At 38.7% G+C, this 23,461-nt stretch overlaps 1 protein-coding gene across 2 annotated transcripts in view; it reads right to left on the reverse strand.

The window, feature by feature from the left end:
• The window catches only part of kiaa0825 (KIAA0825 ortholog), a 409,330-nt gene that overhangs the window by 246,170 nt on the left and 139,699 nt on the right, over positions 1–23,461 (reverse strand). For both annotated transcript variants that reach the window (XM_039759351.1, XM_039759352.1), the window contains exons 8-9: positions 12,276–12,541; positions 1,346–1,496 (exon numbers count right to left, since the gene is read on the reverse strand). In XM_039759351.1, the coding sequence (XP_039615285.1) occupies positions 1,346–1,496; positions 12,276–12,541 (417 nt within the window). The remainder of the gene's footprint in view (positions 1–1,345; positions 1,497–12,275; positions 12,542–23,461) is intronic.

Genomic DNA, 23,461 nt, shown 5'->3' on the forward strand with positions numbered 1-23,461 from the left:
GCATTTTGGTGCATACGTACCGTTTATACATGAAGCCCTTGATGTTTACACTGGTTCTAAGACTAAATCGGGACAGAATACCCGATCTGCTGCACAAACTTGTGCACACACCCATACTTATTTATATGGAGGCATTTTGACAATGGCAGTTAACCTAACCTTTGGAAAGTACTAGGAAATCTCAAATAAGCATAAGGAGAATGTATAAACTTCATACAGGAAAATCTGGTACAGTTATAGTAAGTTACAAATCAAGACAAATATCATGCAGCTATCTCTGTAACTGTGGCTACTCTACAACATACAGAAAATGAGTTGTTCCATATGTTTATTCCAAAATCTAAGACATGAGTCTGTATTCCAAAACCTCCACATTTGGTAGGCATTAATGTAATTTGGTTAATAATGCTGCATTGAAGACAAGGCACACTACTCTCCTGATATGATATCTAATTCATTAATAGCAGCACAGAACTGAACAGTCACGCCGTTAGTGTGGCTGCTAAAATAGTCTTCCTAACTGCTAAAAATGAACTGGCAAACAATGTATGCATGCTCACTTATTAAAGCCAAAGTACTGTTCATTAGAAGAAGAAATAAACATACTGTGCTTGAACAGCATAAAAACTAATGGAATGCCCTCCAGTTACGAGTAAATACTGCGGTTAAGGACAGTCCTTTTCTATGCCTAATTCTTAATTTTTCCATATGAATGAGCAATAGAAATGTTTGATACCTTAGTTAAGGTACATTGAAAACAACACAATAATGACTTTTTTTATAAGAATTCTGAAAAACTGTTCTTCAGAAGTTTGATTATATAGAGGCAGCCTTAAAGTTGGGCCAGAGATTAAAAAAGGAGGGAACTGGAAATGAGCTTCACTCTCATTAGCTAATGTTGCTTATAAAAACCTTCAACAGATCACTATTCAGTTTTCAGGTATTCTGTTAAACCCAGCCTACTTTTCCACAAGTAATTTGCTTTTTTGGAAGTCACGTTTTTTCCAAGGCAATGGAGGGGCCTTTGTCCTCTGCAGGGCCCACTTATGCACCCACCCACACAAAGGTCAATTTTAAATTGTTTATTAACCTAACTTTCATGTTTTCAGAAATGTGTTGGGAAAACTGATGCATAAACAGGGATAATGTGCAGAATGCACATGATAATGTCCGAGTTTGATCCCTGATGCTGAATGTGTGAAGTGGCAGCACTCAACAATGTGCTACCATGCCACCCACTCCAGTAATAAATCGTTCAAAAAATCTGTTAATATCCCTTCAGCCTCTTGTTAATAAACAGAAAGTGCAATAAGACAACATTAAACTGCTATGATTAACCTTGTACCTCATAAAAACTTTTATGGTCACTCCAGTAATGGCTTTCAGGATCTTGCAGAATATAAGTAGCACAGGTTCTTGTATTGTAGTCAATAACTTGTGCTTCGAGGGCACAGATCAGCTCTTGGTACTGCTGGATTGGCAGCAGGAACAGGGGCCTGTCCATGAGATCAAAGAGAAAAAGAGATTTAAGGCCTGGTTGGTAGGAGGTAACAATCCCCAGTTTTACAAATGTTTTTAATTATTAGGTATCAATCATTCATTTCCTTCATCTGCTTATGTTAACGCTCACATTCACTTGAAAGAAGTCTGCTCCCCCATCTTCAGCCTTTCTCAGATCATACATCTGTTTTCCAACAAACACACATATCTTCTTCCAGATGAATTGACTGTCAGTACATCACTTATACAGATATTAATATGCTTTATAACCCAATTATTAGACTTTAGTATTTTTGGCCTTCCAGTGGCAATTGTTCTCAGCTGTAATACACAGCTGTCAGCTATAAATTAAGTAATATTTGATGTGCATCACAATTCCCACTTCTTGTTCTCCTGATTTACATCTCAAACTTTATGATTCTTTTCCTTCTGAAAGAAGTTTACCATTTGAAACAATAGCAAGTTTAAAAAACTCAAATGAAATGCTCACTATAAGCTAAATATGAAAAAAGAATTGGTGGAGAATAAGGAATGGAGAATGATGTCTAAAGTTTAAGACACAAAGGGTTTAAGCTTTATACCTTTGCTTCTACATAATTCACCAATGAAATTAAGAGACAGTCAAAAATTCATTCCTACTAAAACATCTCTTTTAATATGCACTGGTAAAACAACAAAACATATGCTAAAATATTACTTCAAATATATTCATAAAGCTTAAAGTAGTGATGAAAGAGACAGCAGAGTTTTCATTTGCATACAGTTTTGAGAAACTGTCCCTAAAGCTCTTGCATTAGTTTTCATAATTGTGAAAACAATACTCAATAATAGTTTTTCTTTTTAAGTTAAAGTTAAAATTTTACTTGGGGCCAAACAAACCAACAGAAAATACATTAAGTGATTTGACCTGTTCCCAGCAGTACTGATTAATAAATACAGATCTTGGACACGATTCATCCTAAAGGACAGCAGCGATGTGGATAGTAATACCTATAAAAACCAAATCACATAAAATACATATATAAATCTATAGCTCATTTCTAATAGATTGCTAAAATATATACTTAAGCCAATGAGTTTACAAATTTATGACATGGAGAGAAAAAAATAAAACCATATCAATTTAAAGTGGACATTTTTAGTGTTTTTTAAACAACTCTTTAGCATAAAAGGCAATACAAAATGAAAGCCACTATTAAACAATCCAGACATCAAATCATTTCCCTACAAGGTGGAAGGTCTGCTTGTGTGTTTAAGGGTTTCTTTGGGCACGTGTGTGCCCAAACGTGTGTATCCATGGGCATGTGTGACATCCAAATTTGTTCACTGTGTAAATGTGAATGTGAATTTGGACTCTTACAAACGGGTGGTTGCGTCTTGATGACGGAACTCAGGAAAGAATGGCACCCACATACAAAACAAAAATGGTGTCAATGCAATGGTAAATAATAGCATTTTATGTTTGAAATTAATTTAAGTCACTTTGCAGAGATAATATTTTTCTCTGTGTCAAAAAAGCTACAATAAATCAAGTGTGATTGAATGTTGTAAAACAACAAAATGTGAAAACATGCAAGGGGGTAGATATATTTTTTAAGGACTCGTTATACAAACACACCATACAATGCACATGTGTATTTTTGTTTTTGTTTCAGATTTTTTGTGGAAGTCAGTGGTACAGTTGTGAGTGTAAATGGCTTGCAGACCCAGAGCCTTATGGTTCCTTCCAATTATGTGCACGTGTCTACCTTGCCTAGTGTATCTAATTCTGCAAATACAGGCTCATGCAGACATTAATCTGGCTTATAATGGAGGATGCTTTTGTATGCTTGTAAGGTGGTAGTAATCAGTGTCTGTCTCTTTTTGCTTTTTTCGTTGTTTCTGCTCTTCTTATTGTTACACAAGTAAGACTGAAATGTACAGTAGGCTAAATTTTACTAACGTACACATTACACCATTATATGTTCCTAATGGCTCCATGTTTTTTTAATCCTAAATAGTTATTCCACTGTATATTGGCAAATGCTATTGATTGCCAAATTGTGAACTTTATGAACAGCATTAGTAAGCTAAACAATTGTAAACTAAAATGGCAATTGGGAAATAAAATTAAGAATAAAATGAAAGCAGCATTGTAAAATGATCAATAGGCCACGACCGTATACTTCTTTTTGCAGAAATACATCCAACATTAAAGGAAGGAGCTATCATAGAGAGAAAAAGAAATTTCACAACTTGTAAAACTAAAAGTAGGTATTCAAGAGTGGAGAAGTTGAAAACTTCAGAAAATTTATGATTTTTTTTAGTTTTTGAGGACAAATGCCCATTTTTGTGTTTGTATAAAAAAACAATTTTATATATATTAGTCACACATGTGTACACGGGATAGTTTAATGGTTCAGATAATTGCAATTTTCCTCCAGAAAGCCTGAGCGTGATGTCAACTAATACCTTTTCTATTCCTCTCTTTGCAGACTGGAAGATTGACAACCATGACACCTCTGATGTCACTTCCAATTTGCACCTGCCTTGACCCGCCTCTTCCTGCCAAGAACCTTTATCACTGGAAGCAATGCCAATCTTTGGCAGACTTGCTGAATTCTTGCATCATCACAACGTTTCTTTTCTTTTCCAACTCGCTATACCTCATGTTTTAAAAGATTACATGGAGTTAACCTTCATGGGGTCCCAAAGATTATTCATCTCCTCTTGTTTCTTTGTTACAAAATATACAGGGTGAGCCGAAATAAAGTACCACATTTCTCAAGGTCATTGTGCAAGGTAGAGGCAGCCAAGTGGGTTGGAGTACTTTGATAGGCGATCCCTTGTATTTTTCAGTTGGCAACGTGCCTTGGTCCAGTGCACACCGTGCTTTCGCTGTCAAAGAGTTCTTCAAAAACAACAAATCCACCATCACTATGCAACAAACCTTCTGAACACACTTCAGCATTCCTCCTAACAGTGATGTCCCAAATCGGAAAACAATTCTTCAGTGGGTGGCTAAATTTACACAGACTGGTACAACATTGAACAGAAGATCTCCAGGCCACCCTAGGACAGTACGAATGCCTGAAAACATCCTGGCTATAAGGGCATCAGTTTTGCAGCCTCCTAGACGTTCAGCGTGCAAACATTTGGAAGATGTTTCCGGGGAAGCTGATCTCCCTGCATGATGATGTCAGGTGGCTTTCATGTTCGCCTGATTTCGCTCCATGCAATTTCTTCTTGTGGGGCTATCTCAAGTTGAAGGTATACACACGCCAAACCCAAAACTTTGAAGCCCTCAAGGACGCTATTCACCACAAAATCGCTGCTATTCCCCTTGAAATGGCTGAGTGAGTCATGCAAACATTCAGAAATCATCTTGAAGAGTGCATTGGCATCATTTTTAAAACATAGTGAAAAAATCTATTTTGTATAACCCTTTCTTGTGTCGTAAAAAAAATGTATTTTATCTTGTTTTTGTAGAATAAATGTTTGAAATGTGGTACTTCTTTTTAGCTTACATTGTATACGGACTTTGGGACATGAGGGGACGATGTCGCTGACAATAGTATCTTCTTTTTTTCCTCAGCCCTGAGAAACCACTCGCAGAGGGAAACTAACTCTATCTTTTCAGTCTCCTAACTACAAAACCGAGACGCTCCTAGCATGGCTGCAGGTTGGTATCCCGACATTTCGTTTTTGTGTACTGTGCATTCCCTCGGTTGACAACAGTATAAATATACCTGCACAGTTTCTCAGATTGATTCATTCGGCTCTGCTCCAGTTGGCTAATGAGAAGTTCTGTAGGACATATTAGAAGAGGTGATCACAATATAGATGACCTGGGACATCACACCTTCTCCTCCTCCTTTTTTCAATTCAAATACAGAACACCTTAAACCTCTAGCCACAACAAGCAAGGCACTTTGTCTTCCTAAGGTCAAAAAATATAAATACCTTGGTCTCGTCCGATGCGAGAGATGGATGTCTGAAGTGGAGCTCCGCTAGCAGTGGTGTTATTTTTCATATTATTTGCTTATTATCCTGAGATATCCTGTATTTATTCAACCCGAGAGGGACTGCTACAGTATATGTAAGCACATATAAACATGGCCAACAAGAAGGGGGGTTCGAAAGAATCGAAAACTAAAGCTATATCCAAGCTGCGATCAGCAAGCCCCAGTTCAAGATACGGCCTTTCAGAGACAGACCTGGATCAGATGGGAGAAAGCACAGACTCCTCGGGACCACGGTCCGCTATATCGTTACCGGCTGAGATCGAAAAGGGGAGCGAAGGTGCAATCGTGAGTGCAGATCTGGATAGCTCGCCGATTGGAGAAGATCACCTGAAACTGGAAAGGGCCTCGATGTCCGCGGCTTCAATTACACAATTACGCGAGCCTGGAGCAGCGGGGACACCGGCTACAGCAAAGTCTGCTGCTTCATCTACTGTACAAGAAAGCACAATTGAACTATCTGAACTGAAGGTGTTGCTCGCTGAGCTCACGCAAGATATAAAGAAAAGCGAGAAGGCTAATGAGAAAGCAACGGCAAAGGCACATGAGAGAGTGAAACAGGAATTGAAACAGGAGATGAAACAGGCCAATGAATGGCTGCGACAGGAATTCCAACAGGCAAATGAAAGGCTGCGACAGGAATTCCAACAGGCAAATGAAAGGCTGCGTCAAGAGGTGCAACTTGAGCTTCGAGAGGTGCTGGGTAAAATTGAAGAGCGCATTCAGGAAAACTCGGTTAAACTGAGCACGCTTACTGATCAATTGGAGGATTTCAAGGAGACATTCATGAATCGGATTGAAATGGCCGAACATTTAGCTGCCAGTGCCGAGGAAAGAGCAGTAAATGTCAGTTCAGAATGCAAAAAACTTGGAGAAAAACTTGGAGACAGACTGGCTGCTTTAGAAGATGGGAGTAGAAGGTATAATGTCAGAATTGAAGGTCTGTCGGAGAATCGAGAAAGTTTAAACCCTGTGAAATTCGCAGCTGAACTTTTTTCTAAAATAATTTTGGATGACTTTAAAGCAGAATCTGAGATAGCAGCGTTACGCGACGCTGATCAAACACCGTCAGACCCCGACCAAGATCTTTTATAGTTCGTTTTGAACGATTATCACTTAAGCTAGAGGTGATGGCACTCCTCAGAAACAAGGAAGATATTATATATGAAAATAACCACATTTGTATCTTCCCTGACTTCTCTCCAGCAACAGCTACTAAACGCGCAGCCTTCTATAATATTAAACAGCAGCTACGGCAAGCCAGTGTCAAATACAGCCTCCTGTATCCGGCAAAACTGAAAGTGGAATGGCAGGGTCAATTCTATGTCTTCGCTAGCAAGGAAGAAGCAGAAAAGGAATTAAGAAAGCTGATCCCAGGACTATTCTGATACATAATAGTGAGTCATGGCAGTTAATGATAAAGCAAAGATTAATAATTTTTTGTCTGATCTATTTGTTTTAAAATACGGGTTTTTATCAGCATATATTCTAATATATTCTCATTATTACTTAGTATTATAAGGGCGCTATCTGTTTATGTTTTATTGTGCTTAATTATTCTTTTCCTCCTTTTCTTTCTTTTTTTTTCTCTTTTTCTTTTCTAATTATTTTATCTCTACCCTAAACGAGACTGTTCAATATCATACCCTTGGTTTACTGTTATTGCTATTACTGCATTAAGACTTGTTATGCTTCTTCTGGACACATTTTTAACACCATCCCCCGGGTTTATTATCTGGGTGTATCATCTTAATGCACTAAAATTGCTGAAGACTATATATATATTTTAAGTTTGAGATATCTCTATCTTTTAACCCTAAAGCACTGCTGCATTGGAGCTTATTTTGCTTTGGACGTACTCTGTCTCTGGGTATGTCAGAGGACTGGGACTGTGTGAAGTAGGTTTTAGGCTCACTTGGGGTGGCAAAAAGGGAGGGTGGGGGGTTAAGGGGGGGAGAGAAAGAGAGCAGGCCTGATCTATACCTAATCTATCCTCTCAATCTTTATAATTATAATAAGACTATAAAATGACATCAAAAACTCAGAATCAGTGTCTCCATGATGGGACAGTTAACTTTGTAAGCTGGAATGTTAAAGGCCTGAATCACGAATTAAAGAGAAAGAAAGTACTCTCTCAACTAAGAGGTCTGAATGCTACAGGAAACTCACTTAATAAGCAAGGATCAGTTCCGGCTGCAAAAAGACTGGACTGGCCAAATGTTCCATTCTAGCTTTTAAGAAAACTAGAGGTGTGGGAATTCTCATACATAGAACTGTACCATTTGTAGCATCAGATGTAGTATTGGATCCTGAAGGGAGATATGTAATGGTCATGGGAGACTTATCTAACTGTAAAATGATCTTGATAAATGTTTATGCACCTAATGTTGATGATAAGGAATTTATACAAAATTTATTTGCATCCATTCCCAATCTGAACACTCATAAAGTTATAATGGCTGGGGACTTTAATTGTGTTCTAAATCCACTTTTAGATAGGACTTCCTCCACAGGGGGAACGGCATCTAATACTGCAAAAATAATTACAAAGTTTATAACTGATCACAACTTATCAGACCCCTGGAGGTTTTTAAACCCAAATTCAAGAACATATTCTTTCTACTCACCAGTACATCATTGTTACTCAAGGATTGATTACTTCTTTATAGACAATAACTTCTTGCCTAAGATTAAATCTTGCAAATACAATGCTATTGTTATTTCTGACCATGCACCTATGATCTTGGAGCTAAAATTACTAAGCCCCATGCACTCACCCCGCAGATGGCCCTCAACCCGCTTCTATTAGCTGACGAGAATTGTACTGAATTTATATCCAAACAAATCAAATTCTTTCTAGAGACAAATACATCCCCGAGATCTCTGCAGGAATACTCTGGGAAACTCTTAAGGCCTTCTTAAGAGGACAGATTATCTCATATCTTTCCCACAGAAATAAATCCGAGCCAAGAAAGTAGCAGAGATAAAAAGCGAAATTACTAAAATAGATGAAGAACATGCCAGACTACCAAGCGAGACTCTACATAGGAGGAGGCAGGCTCTACATTCAGAATTAAACCTCTTGACAACTAAAGAAACTGAACAACTAATTTACAAATCCAGACATCATTACTATGAACATGGGGAGAAAGCTAATAAGCTTTTAGCTCAACAAATTCACAAGCAAGAAGTGCGCAACGCAATCGTAATCACTACTACGAACGGAGATAAAATCGTCAAACACAAAAATATAATGCACACTTTCAGAGACTACTATAAATCCCTATATACCACTGAGTTTAAAGAAGACAATACACAATCTAATGCATTTCTGGATACATTACAGATACCACAAATAGACGCTTCTAGTGTGGAGGAACTTGATAAACCTCTGGCGTTATCAGAATTACTAGATGCTATAAAGTCACTCCAAGGCGGGAAAGCAGCAGGCCCTGATGGCTACCCTGCAGAATTTTACAAGAAATTCTCCGCTCAGCTAGCTCCCCTCCTATTAGCAACATTTACAGAAGCCAGAGATAACCAATCTCTTCCACAAACCTTTCGCCAAGCACTAATCACTGTCTTTCCAAAACAAAATAAGGACTTATTACAATGTGCATCATACAGACCAATTTCACTTCTGAATAACGACGTTAAAATACTCTCTAAAATCTTAGCCAGAAGGATGGAGAAAGTGCTCCCCTCGGTAATATCACAAGACCAAACTGGATTTATTAGGGGCCGGCACTTATCTTCAAATCTTCGACGCTTGTTTAATGTAATATACTCACAAACTAAATCAAACACCCCAGAAATATCATTATCGAGCTCCATATGCGCAAAGCATACAATTATACAACTTAAAATTATATATCGAGCACATCTGTCTCAACCAAAACTCTCCAAAATGTTTGCAGGGCATGATCCAACCTGCGAACGTTGCAACCAAGTCCCAGCCTCACTAGGTCACATGTTCTGGTCCTGCACCAAATTAACATTATTCTGGACAAACATTTTTAATTACCTTTCAGATAGCCTTGGACTCACAATCCCTCCTAACCCATTAACAGCTGTGTTTGGTGTTCTTCCAGATGGGTTTAAAGCGGAGAAAGACAAACAAATTGTGATTGCATTCACTACACTTTTGCGCAGACTTATTCTCATAAACTGGAAGAACCCAAACTCTCCTCTTTTAAGTCAGTAGGAAACCGATGTGTTATATTATTTGAAGTTGGAAAAATCAAATACTCAGTTAGAGGATCCATTACAGACTTTTTCAAAACATGGCAGAATCTAATCAGTAATATTTTAAAATAAGTTCATAAAGCACAGAGAATTTATTAATTTAGGTATGTTTACAAGCCTTAAATTTAACGCCGTTTGGCTTGCTCTCTCTCTCAGGGGTGGGGATTGATCTGTTCTTAACTTAATTTTTCTCTTTGTAAAAACTTGATTGCTTTGTATGGATTGTAATAAAATTAATAAAAAAAAATAAAAAAAATACAAATACCTCATTAACTGCCATTTAATAATTCCTTAATTATTAATTTATTCTGCCACTGAACTGTATCAACTTTGATTTTTAGGTTATAAAGTTGCATTAAGAAAAAAAATTAGCAACACTTGTTCAACCTTAAGAATGTTTTCTGTTACTTCCTCTAAGAAGAATAGCTTTGCTGTATGTGGTTGGTATATATGTAACTCTTTTTGGTCCTTAATATTGTTGTACATGTTGATGAGTTTACTGCTGTAAATTCAAAATGGTACTGGGGAATAAGAGAGTAGTCAAGCATGTGGAAATCGATCCTGAATTGTACTAAATGAAATGGTCACTAAAAAATAGAATCTGTATTTTGTAATGGTGGCACATGGAATGCTTTCCAGCTATTTATTATTTCAGTATATAAGAATGTCTAATGTAGTATCATTTTTATTCACATTTTCACCTAAGATAAATTATAAATTCAAATTGAATCTAAGAGACCTATGTAATACAGTACACACATTAAAATGAGTTTTGTATCCAAATTTTGTTTGGGACAATAATACAGCGTGACAGGCAGCCACAGCCATTACCTACTGGGATGCAAGCTGGTTGGAAGGAGCTGGGGAGAGAGTATCCATAGGGCACTACCTTCCTTGGGATGCTACAAAGCAGCCATGCTGGGCGGCTGTGAAACCATGGATTTCCGCAGGGCAAGCTGGGAGTTGGAGTTTGGTACAGCCTTGTTGGGTTTTGTAGGGCCACCAAAAGGAGCTGCAGAGCCCTACATTTAACTTCCATCACACCTGGGAGTGATTCCAGAGTAAAACTGATGAGCCATCTGGTGCACTCCTAGGAGCTAAACAAAAGAAGCCTGCTCACTCAATTCGGGGAGCTAGAGTCAGAAGGAGGAAGACAAAGCTTGCCAGAGAGGGAGTGGAGGCAGAAGGACTGAGAGTGACCCAAGGAAGGGACTGTGCCTTTTATACTTTGATGTTGTACTGTGCTGTGCTGTGCTCTAGGGAGCAAGGAAAAAGTTCTTCCCAAGCTCTGAAAAAAAGGGTGTTATTTGCTGGGTTAGGGTGGCTGTATGTGCCCTGGGCTATCACAACATATTAAATACAAATTACTAATTACTAAAAACCACCATGGCCAAATAATTAGTATTTTCTTTTTTCCCTCTAACATAATTTCAAAGTGCTATAATTATATATAGTCTTTTGAGACCAAGGAGACCAAAATTAACTATTTTGGTCTAATTAGACTACAATCTGAGCCAATCATATAACACCACACTTAACTCTGAAGAAAATATCTCTACTGTAAAGCACAGTGGTATCAACTTCATGCTATGTGAATGTTGTGCCCTGTGTCCCATCCTCTAAGCACAAACGAGCAAACTGGATGTAGAGGCAAATCCTATAGGAAAACCAATAACCATGTGATAGAGAACTGAAACTTGGGAGAAGATTAATCTTCCAGCTGTCCTAAAACATAATATCAAAGCCACTCTGAAATAAACTGAAACAACAAAATCAGTCTTTAAGAGTGGACAATGTTTAAATTGAGAATATTGTGTACCAATGGTCTCCATTCTATTAGGAGTCTAAGGAGTGTTAAGAACAGGCAAGATCAGCAGTATCCAGATGTGATAAGCTTGAGATACTTAACCTAAATGATAAAGCTAGAAAGGGGTTTCCACCAAATTTTGACTTACAGCTGAATACTAACATCTGTCTCTTTTTTGAATACCTAAAATTGAAGTACTGCATATATAGAATTGTGTTTTCACTTTGAATGTGTGAGTTTTATTTTTTTTGTATTCATCAACTGCAAACAATCAAACTTTAATATGTTTTAATGATTTAATGATTTCATATTGCAAGACACTAAAGTCTGAAAAAGCTGACAGTGGGATAGAGGCCCTGTACATTTTACCTTGTTTCAGCTAAGATGTCGTCATATGGGATGGATCAGATTACCTTAAGAATTAACTGCACAAACACAGAACTAAGATTCTCACTGCCAACTGAATTAATGAAAAAAGAAATATGATAAAGCATGGTAGAATTCTAGTAGGGCTGCTTTTAATCACTTTCCTCCTTCAACACCTTACTGCTGAGTACTTTTTGCAGCCTTTGTGTAACATTTATCCAGCCTCCACACCTCCGCCTCCTGTCTTTACCAGAGCCAAATAAACTCAATATGGGTTAAAAATCTGGCTCATTAGCTACTTCACTGCATTTGCACTATTGCTACATCTGGGGAGCAATTTATTTAACCCAACTCACTTGTGGCTGTTGTCATTCAGAAGGGCCTCATAGTGGGTTACTCGCTGATGAATGTAAATAGCAGTGGACAACAGTACATGAAGGTTCTGAGCAGTGGCTTTCCAAGGAATTTCCTTGCTTCTCTCCTTTAGCCTTGTCTCAATGGCGGTTGTCACTTTTGTGCAGACCTCCACAAAGTCTGCCCGAATTTCCTGTAAACTGTCTTCTCGCCATGCCAGAGCAAGTGCAAGAAATGTGTCAAGTTCATCCATGATGTCAGCGCAAAACTGAAGCAGAAAAGAAAGGAATTAAATAGAAAAATCAGTCATGTTTAATTTATGCACACTTTTTGTAATAATCAGCTCTAAGTAAAAGCATTGAGTAAATTACTGACTTAATGCCATTTTAGAAAAATAACATATGGTTCCATTTTTGAGCATTTGGTAATCATTCATATTTCATATATAAAGCTGGATAAATCTAATATGAGGGTTAATTCCAATTTGTGTAAATCAGGCAAATAAATCTGAAACAGAAAAATAACTGAGATTACTAAACTGTGTGCCAGGAATTGCAAAACTATCTTTAATGGCCCCTTTTTGTCTATACGGAAATATATCCTCATTTTTCTGCAGCAACAAGAAACACCCTTTTGGCCAGATAAAGAACTTTATAGACATTTCTACAGTAAATAATAAAAATGACTTATTCTTAGTACTGTATAAAAAACTTCTTAAATTGTTATGCGCAGGTATCTGTCTAAAACTAACATTCCAAAAACCTGAAACTCATTCATTATTAAGACGAATAAAAATCTCCCACTTTGAGTGACTACTTTCACCTCCTTGCAGTGGCACACAAACTCTATGTAACAGAAGGTTGGTCTTTTTTTAATCAGAGTATAGCATCAAGTCAATAAAACTTCTGGGATATTGACATGGTCAGTTAAGTAGGAGAGGGGCTTCTTAATCAGTTTCAACTGATTTGGTATTAATGAAATTAACAACAATTGCACTAGAGGGGCAACAATGAGACAGCCCCCAAAACAGGAATGGTTTAACAGATGGAGGCCACTGATATTTTTCCCTCCTCATTATTTCTGACTGTTTTGTCACTAGTTTTGCATTCGGCTACGGTCAGTGTCCAGGCGATACCTGGACTCTACAGAAGTTGCAAAGGTAGTTCAGCTTCTCCAGAATGGCAGATCAATACGTGCCATTTCCAGAAGGTTTGCTGTGTCTCCCAGCACAGTCTTAAGGGCATTGAGGAGATTTCAGGAGACTGGCAGTTACTCTAGGAGAGCTGGCCAGGGCTGTAGAATGTCCTTAACCCATCAGGAGAACTGGAATCTGTTCCTTTGGCCAAGGAGGAACAGGATGAGCACTGCCAGAGCCCTACAACCTGATGTCCTCTAGTGGGCCTGTGCTCAGTGCCGGGCACCGTGGAGCTTGATTGGCATTTGTCATAGAATACCAGAATTGACAGGTCCAACACTGGCGCCCAATACTTTTCCCAGATGAGAGCAGGTTTACCCTGAGCACATGTGACCCACATGAAAGGGTCTGGAGAAGCCGTGGAGAATGTTATGCTGCCTGTAACATCATTCAGCATGACCAATTTGGTGTTGGGTCAGTGATATCCATGGAGGGACGCACAGACCTCTACAGGCTACACAACGGCACCTTGACTGCCGTTAGGTATCAGGATGAAATCTTTGGACCCACTGTCAGACCCTATTGCAGGTGCAATGGGTCCTGGGTTCCTCCTGGTGCACAACAATGCCCGGTCTCATGTTGGGAGAGTATGCAGGCAGTTCCTGGAGGATGACGGAAGTGATACCACTGACTGGCCCCGACGCTCGTCTGACATAAATCCAATAAAATACCTCTGGGACATTATGTTTCAGTCCATCCAAAGCCACCAGGTTGCACCTCAGACTGTCCAGCAGCTCAGTGATGCCCTGGTCCAGATCTGGAAGGAGATCCCCCAGGAAACCATCCGTCATCTCATTAGGAGCATGCCCCAACATTGTCAGGAATGCATACAAGCACGTGGGGGACATACAAACTACTGAGTACAATCTTGAGTAGCTGCAATGAAATTTCTGCAAAATGTGGCATCCTTTTGTTCCTAACCCATTACCCAGTTGATGTCGAGCATGATTTTTTTTAGCATTGAGATCTGATGTGTTTTCAAAGTCTTCCTTAAGTTTTTTGAGCAGTACAGTAATCCCTCCCTATATGGCACTTCGACTTTCGTGGCTTCACTCTATCGCGGATTTTAAATGTAAGCATATCTAAATATATATCACGTATTTTTCGCTGGTTCGCGGATTTCTGTGGACAATGGGTCTTTTAATTTAAAGTACATGCTTCCTCAGTTTGTTTGCCCAGTTGATTTCATACAAGGGACGCTATTGGCAGATGGCTGAGAAGCTACCCAATCAGAGCACGTATTACATATTAACTACAACTCCTCAATGATATACGATGTGCTTCCCCAAGCGGATTGTTTGCTTTTCTCGGCCTTTCTCTGACATTCTCTGCGCCTGACGGAGGGGGTGTGAGCAGAGGGGCTGTTTGCCTAGAGGATATGGACGCTCCTCTAAGAAATGAAAGCACGTATTGATTTTTTTATTGTTTGCTTTAATCTCGCGCGCTCTCTCTCTCTCGTTCTCTGCGCCTGACGGAGGGGGTGAGAAGAGGGCTGTTTGCACAGAGGCTGTTTGTTTAGAAGATACGGAGGCTACTCTAAAAAATGCTGAAAGACTTACCTTCACATTGCTCCCTTCTTTGCGGCTGCTTTATCGCAGTGCTCATACTTAAAAGCCCAACAGCACGTATTGATTTTTTGATTGTTTGTTTTTCTGTCACTCTCTCTCTATCTCTCTGACATTCTCTGCTCCTGACGCCGCTCGTTTGAAGAGAAGATATGTTTGCATTCTTTTAATTGTGATAAAGAACTGTCATCTCTGTCTTGTCATGGAGCACAGTTTAAACTTTTGACTAAAGGGTGCTATTTCATGTCTAGAGGGCTCTAATAATGTTAACAGTGTGGGTGAGTTTATAAGGGCTTAAAATATATAAAAATAATCATACAAACATGTGGTTTCTACTTCGCGGATTTTCATCTATCGCGGGGGGTTCTGGAACGCAACCCCCGCGATCGAGGAGGGATTACTGTATATATATACTGCATAAATGGGCACCAGAGAACCCCAAACCACAGACACAGCACACGATAATGTGATAAAATATAGAGTATTTATTCACAACGAACTCCTTTACATACATAGATAGATAGATAGATAGATAGATAGATAGATAGATAGATAGATAGATAGATAGATAGATAGATAGATAGATAGATTATTAATCCCAAGGGAAATTCACATAATCCAGCAACAGTATACTGATACAAAAAAAAACAATATTAAATTAAAGAGTAATAAAAATGCATGTTAAAACAGACAATAACTTTGAATAATGTTAGCGTTTAACCCCCTGGGTGGAACTGAAGAGTCGCATAGCGTGGGGGAGGAACGATCTCCCCAGTCTGTCAGTGGAGTAGGACAGTGACAGCAGTCTGTTACTGAAACTACTCCTCTGCCTGGAGATGACACTGTTCAGTGGATGCAGTGGACTCTCCATGATTGACAGGAGCTTGCTTAGCGCCCGTCGCTCTGCAACAGATGTTAAACTGTCCAGCTTTATTCCTACAGTAGAGCCTGCCTTCCTAACAAGTTTGTCCAGGTGTGAGTCGTCCTTCATCTTTATGCTGCCTCCCCAGCACATCACCGCATAGAAGAGGGCACTCGCCACAACCGTCTGGTAGAACATCTGCACCATCTTATTGCAGATGTTGAAGGACCCCAACCTTCAAAGGAAGTATAGTCGGCTCTGACCTTTCTTACACAGAGCATCAGTATTGGCAGTCCAGTCCAATTTATCACCCAGCTGCACTCCCAAATATTTATAGGTTTGTACCCTCTGCACACAGTCTCCTCTGATGATCACGAGGTCCATGAGGGGACTGGGCCTCCTAAAATTCACTACCAGTTCCTTGGTCTTGCTGGTGTTCAGGTGTAAGTGGTTTGAGTCACACCATTTAACATAGTATTTTATTAGCTTCCTATACTCCTCCTCCTGCCCACTCCTAATGCAGCCCTCAATAGCAGTGTCATCAGCAAACTTTTGTATGTGGCAGGACTCCGAGTCGTATTGGGTGTCTGATGTAAATAGGTTGAACAGGACCGGAGAAAGTACTGTCCCTTGCGGTGCTCCTGTGTTTCTGACCACAATGTCAGACCTGCAGTTCCCGAGACGCACATACTGAGGTCTGTCTGTAAGATAGTCCACGATCCATGCCACCAAATGTGAATCTACTCCCATCTCTGTCAGCTTCTCTCTAAGGAGCAGAGGTTGGATGGTGTTGAAGGCGCTAGAGAAGTCCAAAAACATAATTCTTACAGCACCACTGCCTCTGTCCAAGTGGGAGAGGGATCGGTGTAGCATATAGATGATGGCATCCTCCGCTCCCACCTTCTCCTGGTATGCGAACTGCAGAGGATCGAGGGTGTGGCAGACCTGTGGCCTCAGGTGGTGAAGCAGCAGCCGCTCCATGGTCTTCACAAAATGTGACGTCAGAGCAACAGGCCGGAAGTCGTTCAGCTCACTAGGACGTGGTACCTTTGGGACTGGGGTGATACAAGATGTTTTCCAAAGCCTCAGAACTCTCCCTTGTTCCAGGCTCAGGTTGAAAATGCGCTGTAGAGGACTCTCCAGTTCCAGCGTACAGGCCTTCAGCAGTCGTGGCGATACTCCATCTGGACCTGCTGCTTTGCTGGCACGAAGTCTCCTCAGCTCTCAGCTGACCTGCGCTGCTGTAGCTGTGGGTGGGGATGTTTCTACTATGCTGGTATCAGCAGAAGGATGGTTGGAGGATGCAGTACTATGAGGTGAGAGTGGCAATCCTCTTTTAAATAATCAGCCACAACAACAAATAAACCACAAAAATCTTCCTCTTTATCCACTTCTGCTAAGTGGCTCCTTTTTAAGCTGGACCAAGGAATGCTTCCAGTGCCATGTCATGTCTTCCTGGAAGCACTTTCAGGGCAAGAAGAAAGTAGGAAGGTCTTCTCCCAACAGCACTCTCTCTCTCTCTCTCTCTCTCTCTCTCTCTCTCTCTCTCTCTATATATATATACACACACACACACACACACACACACACACACACACACATATATATATATATATATATATATATATATATATATATATATATATATATATATATATATATATATATATACACACCAGTATCTACCAGCAAATACATTGACAGCAAACAATACCAAAGTAAATGAAAAGACCTCAAACATACATCCCTGGTCTTGAGGGACTTAAAATCCTTTCCTGGGGTAATTTCTGGCCAAACCACAGAGTCATTTCCTGGGCTATGGACAGCTTTATGTTTGTTCCAGGAACACTACTATAAAACATCTTCTAGTTGTCGCTCAGATTCTTGCAACCCTAAGCTTTCAGTTTATTTAAAGTGCAAGGACTCTCAGGTAACATCATCAATACCTATTGCCTTTAGGAACCAATGCAATGCTGCCCTTTAGTGAAAGGGTGGGAAAGTGAAAACCTGCCAATCCTTGAAGAGCTTGCCCTGGAATGGTCAAACTGGTACTTGCTATTCCCCCTAAATTATATCCAGATGTCCTGTAGAAGGTCCAGAAGGTCTGCTCTCTCTGGCCTCACTCACACTTTAATAATAAGGCCAGGCCCTTGATATCTTCTGGGGAAGCTGCACATTTCTACTCAAACACAACTTCCTATTCTTCTTCCTAGTGGACTTGCACTTGCTTATTACCCTGTGAGGGCATCCTGCCCACTTACCCAAAGGCTTCTATACCTTTCATGCCTTCTCTCTTTCTCTTTCCTGGAGGCTTTAAGCCACTCTGCATTACAGTAGTGAAGTCCTTACCCCAGCAGCTTCTTGCACCCCAGGCACCCCCTTTTAAATATGCATTGCACATTGCTTTAAAATAAACATGACTTCATTTCATTAAAATGTACTTTGTGCTTAGCCAATAAACAAAGCAGAACTTCTGAATAGCACTGGAGAATGTTATTTCACAATTAAATAAAATAAAAAGAACATTAGAATGCATTTGTGCACATAATTGATTCAACAAGGTGCCACCAAAAATTGTAATTATAAATGTTAGGGTATTTTGCAAAAAAAACGAAAAACTGATGACAGTACAAATAGCATAAGGTATTCACTTGACCCTCACTGAGTTTGCACAAGTAGAACAGCTTCATATAGTAATTTCTTTGAGCTATTTAAATCCTGCACAATCTAAATTTGAATTTCATGGTTCAATGCATTATGAAACAAATCTGCACAAATTAGTCAATAAGCAATTTCATTTTCTTTTTGAAGCGATCAATGCTGAACAACATATGTCAGCTTTTTCATGCAAAGCACCAAACAATTCTTTCATTATTGGTTAATAATGAAGAAAATGTAACATTTCTCAAACAAATGCACACACTGTACTTGCTAAGCCTTATACTTTTATACTTTTTGATTTAAAGCAGAAATGCATGATTAATATTTGCCTTAGTGCCTATAATCTTAAACTCCAGTCTTTTACCAACAATTAACTTTAAATTTAGGCCAACATGGCAGCAACGCCTGTAAGCTGTCACATCACAGTACATAGGTTCTTGCTTGATGACTGTTTTATTTGACTTGTTTGGGAAAATTGCATGTTGTCCATATACTCAAATGCCAGAACTGTAATACGCTAACATTTAAATGACAACTGGGAGGGGGTGGGGCTTGAATTTATATGATGTGTACTGGTACACTTGAAAACACCACCAGTATGCAGCAAACACTGCCAACACACAACCGTTAAAAATTGAGAAGTATTCCATATGGGTGCATATGGGCCCACTTCAAGTATTTTTAATACAATTATTCTTTTGTAGCTCTCTCCTAGGTGTGACGAGGATGGACAGGATTAGAAATGAGTACATTAGAGGGTCAGCACAAGTTAGATGGTTGCGAGACAAAGTCAGAGAGGTGAGATTGAGTTGGTTTGGACATGTGCAGAGGAGAGGTGCTGGGTATATTGGAAGAAGGATGCTAAGGATAGAGCTGCCAGGGAAGAGGAAAAGAGGAAGGCCTAAGAGAAGGTTTATGGATGTGGTGAGAGAGGACATGCAGGTGATGGGTGTAACAGAACAAGATGCAGAGGACAGAAAGATATGGAAGAAAATGATCCGCTGTGGCAACCCCTAATGGGAGCAGCCGAAAGAAGAAGAATTCTTTTGTAGCTCTCTCCATGATGTGTTTTTTTGTTACAAAGCTTATTGCCTTGTTAAGTAAAGTACTCCATAACATGCATAATACAAATTTCATTTGTTTTTTTTTTATATTACAAATTTGTAGCTAGGTTTGAATTCTTTCTAAAAATGAAAACTTACAATTTACCACTGAATTAAATATAATATACTCAGAATAATAGACTGGAATCTCAAGTCAAAGCAGATGGAAGTCAAAAGACACTGGGTTATTCTCACTTTCTGGTCACAGAATAACTAATATTTTAAAATCATAAATATGAAAGTGTCTTTTCATATAATCCACCAAATGGCATCAGAGCTTTCAATCACCAGCACCTTGAAGTGGAATTGAAGTGGAATTGATCCAAACGGCTAAAAGGTAAAAGGACTCTGTTATCCATTGCCAATTTACTAGACTGCCAAGACTTAAAATTTTTCTTAAGTTAAAAAAGGTAACCAAACACCCATCTCTTGCACATCCTGAAAAATGCAGCTGCCACAACAGGTTTTTATAGCCTATAGCTTACATTCTCCTTTAATAAAAAAAACTACTCTCACCATATGTGGAAGTTGCCATAACTCTAATAGATCAAGGTATGTCACATGCTAAAAAAATACATGCCGAGTATTATACGATATTTATATCTCAATATAAGTGAGTTATGTTGCACAAGATTTGGGCATAGTAAAAAATAATTTAACACATGACAAAGCCTACTGAATTTAATACTCCATTGGCTAAGCCTTTTTTCATAGATATCCATATCTTATTTAACACTTGTCTTTGTGTAGAGTCCAGATGATCCGAGAGTTAGGTTCAACTTTAATACTCTATAAAATATTCCCAGCCCAACAAAAAATGAAAAAAAAAACATTAAATATTTTTTTCAAGGTTATGTTTAAATGCTACTTTTGCTGTAAAATTAATCTATATTATTATTTTTTTTTTGTATATATGTTAGAAGTCCCACTGATGGGCTTGTATCTTGTCCCGTTGGAGAGTTTGTTCCTATTTTTGCTAATTGCTGCTCTGGCTTCCAACAATCCTGACATTGAATTAAGCATGTTTAGTAAATTTAGGGATGTGTCAGTCATTGTCAGAGGGCTATCTGTATTATTTAAAAACTTTAAGGTTTAACCTTTTATATACTTTTCAAAGAAACCAGTGGAGTTATTGCTTGTCACATGTGCAGTACTAAGCTTGGTGAAATGACTTTTACATTAATTATAGAAGGAATACAACAGAACTTGGAGGAGAGATGAGAAGACATTCCCCATAGACAGCTAAGATAATATTTTGTCAGGTTTTACTGTTCACATTCTGACATTTTGGCACAATGTGTCAAGCTGGTTATCCATAGGGGAAATCTTTAAATCTCTGCTTAGAATTATAGCACTTTTCCGCTAGAATCAATGTTTTAAGTCACAATGCCTGATCACGCCTTTAATACAATGCCAAAAAATGGCACAATACAAGTATCAAAGAAACATACCACATAAATGGCACAGTGCTTTATGGATTTTGTAATAATGTCAGCTTTTGCAGCGAAGTATTTCTGGTGAAGACATATTTGAGATTAGGCACCCAATACAAAACCAAGTAAGTAAAACGGTCTTGAAAAACTAAAAACCACTTACAAATATTTATGTTAAAACTTTAATAAACATGATACTTGAGTTAACGAAAAAAACAGCAACACGATTTGGTGATATTGGACTAAAGACCATATGCCACTGACAAACTGAAAGAATGCCACCCTTTCTATCACAAGTAAAGTTAATTTTTATAGCCTAAATTCATATATGCAGTAATTAGCATTACACTGCATTAAAATAAAGTCACTGTTCCACATGCATGTCTTAAAAGAATGTTAATGGAGGTTGGCATCTGGATGGGCAATCAGGCTTAAAGATTTCTATTCCAATCACCCCTTTGATGAGAGGGTACAAAGCTTGGATGTAGTACAGCCCATAAAACCTCATGGGCACACTCACTTGCCTACATTTAAACTGAAAATTGGGGAACTCAGACAAACCACAGGTCGGTAAGACATCATTTATGACAGTCCAAGACTCTCTAGGTGGACTAAAAGGCTGGCTGGGTGGCAAGGGAGATGAAGGAAAGTCAGTGAGAAAGAGGTGTAGAGGGGAAAATTGGCACATTTGAGTAAAAGGCAAAGGGCTCAGAGATTGTTTGGTCTGATGAGACAAAAAAATAGCTCTCTGGAGAGAACTTGAAGCATAATGTCTAGTCAAGACTGGGCCCTGCTCATCAACTGCGTAATACCATCCCTGCAGTGGAGCAAAGTAGTGGCAGCATCACACTATGGAGGTGTACCTCAATGGCAGGGAGACTGGTGAGAATTGAGGGAAGGATGAATGCAGCCAAATACAGAGTGGTCCCTGAAGAAACCCTACTCCAGAATGCATGTAACCTCAGGCTGAGGCAATGGTGCAGCAAAGACAACAGTGGATTTGATTTGGGACAAGTCACTGACTGTTCCTCGGCTGGAAAAACGAAGCCCAGACTTAAACCCTGTAGAACATCTGTGAAGAGACCTGAAGATGGCAGTGTACAGACACTTCCCATCCAATGTAGCACAGAATCAGAGGATCTGCCAGAAAGAATGGGATAAACTGCCCAAATCTAGGTGTGAAAAGCTTGCACATACTTACCCAAAAAGACTCAAAGCTACAGTATAACTGTTACAAAAGAGGCTTCTACAATTTACTGAATTAAATGTCTAAATGCTTATTATAAATGAGAAATTTCAGTTATTCATTTTCAATAAATTTACAAATCTTTCTGAAAACATATTTTCACTTTGCCATTACAGGCTCTTAAGTGTAGATTGGTGTTCAAAAATGGAAAATTTACCCATTTAAAATTAAATCTACAACACAATAAAGTGTGCAAAAATTGAAGGGGTCTGCACACTTTCTGAATCCATTGTAAACAAAGTCTTAGCAAACAGAATGTATGAGTTTTATCCAGGCTGCAAACTCGGTATCAACCCTGAGAGCATCTCTGGGTGCTCCAACAATGATGAGGTTCATCTCACATTTATGAAGTTTTTACAGGTTAAAGAATGTCTGCCATTAGTAAACTTGGTGTGATCTAATGAAATGAGAGAAGATTTAACATTTTTAAAAGACTAGTGAAAACCTTTTACAAGATATTAGTGAGAGTATTTAACAAAGAAATGTACCTTTAGCATTCACATTTAAAAATATATTTTTTAAAAATAAAAACATATGGGCAATTGGTGAAGTGTTTCTGGAAACGCCTTTTGTCTTAAAGCTTCTTATAACATCAGATGCATTAACAATAAACATTCTTTTAAAAAATTGTTAACAGAACTTAGAGGGTTTCCATGTTGGCCAAAGGATTTCTGAATCTATATCTATTTTATAGCACAAAGATTTTTATTGAAAATATTACTAGATGAACAGAGATCACACATCATCTGGGATGATGCAAGGAATGGTCTTTTGTTTTACCTGCCCCAATAAATTCTGTGAGGAAACTGCAATCAGTCTTTTGTTCAGCCCAACTTTTTCCTCCTTTTCTAATAATTTTGACAATGAATTCAATGACATTCTGTTAATTTAATCACTTTATTATGTATCATGATGTACTCGATTTACTACATACGCTAGGCAAATATTTTTTGTGAAATGAATTAATGTGAATGATATTTACATGTAAGTGTTGCATTCTTTTGTTGTTGGAATTCTTTGTCTTTTACATAAAGTGATACAGATACATATCAGGTTTTATACTTTAGGATTAGATTAGATTAGATTGGTTTAGATTAGATTAGATTAGAAAACCTTTACTAAT

Source organism: Polypterus senegalus, chromosome 7, assembly GCF_016835505.1.
Source record: "Polypterus senegalus isolate Bchr_013 chromosome 7, ASM1683550v1, whole genome shotgun sequence".
NCBI classification, from domain to species: Eukaryota; Metazoa; Chordata; class Cladistia; order Polypteriformes; family Polypteridae; genus Polypterus; species Polypterus senegalus.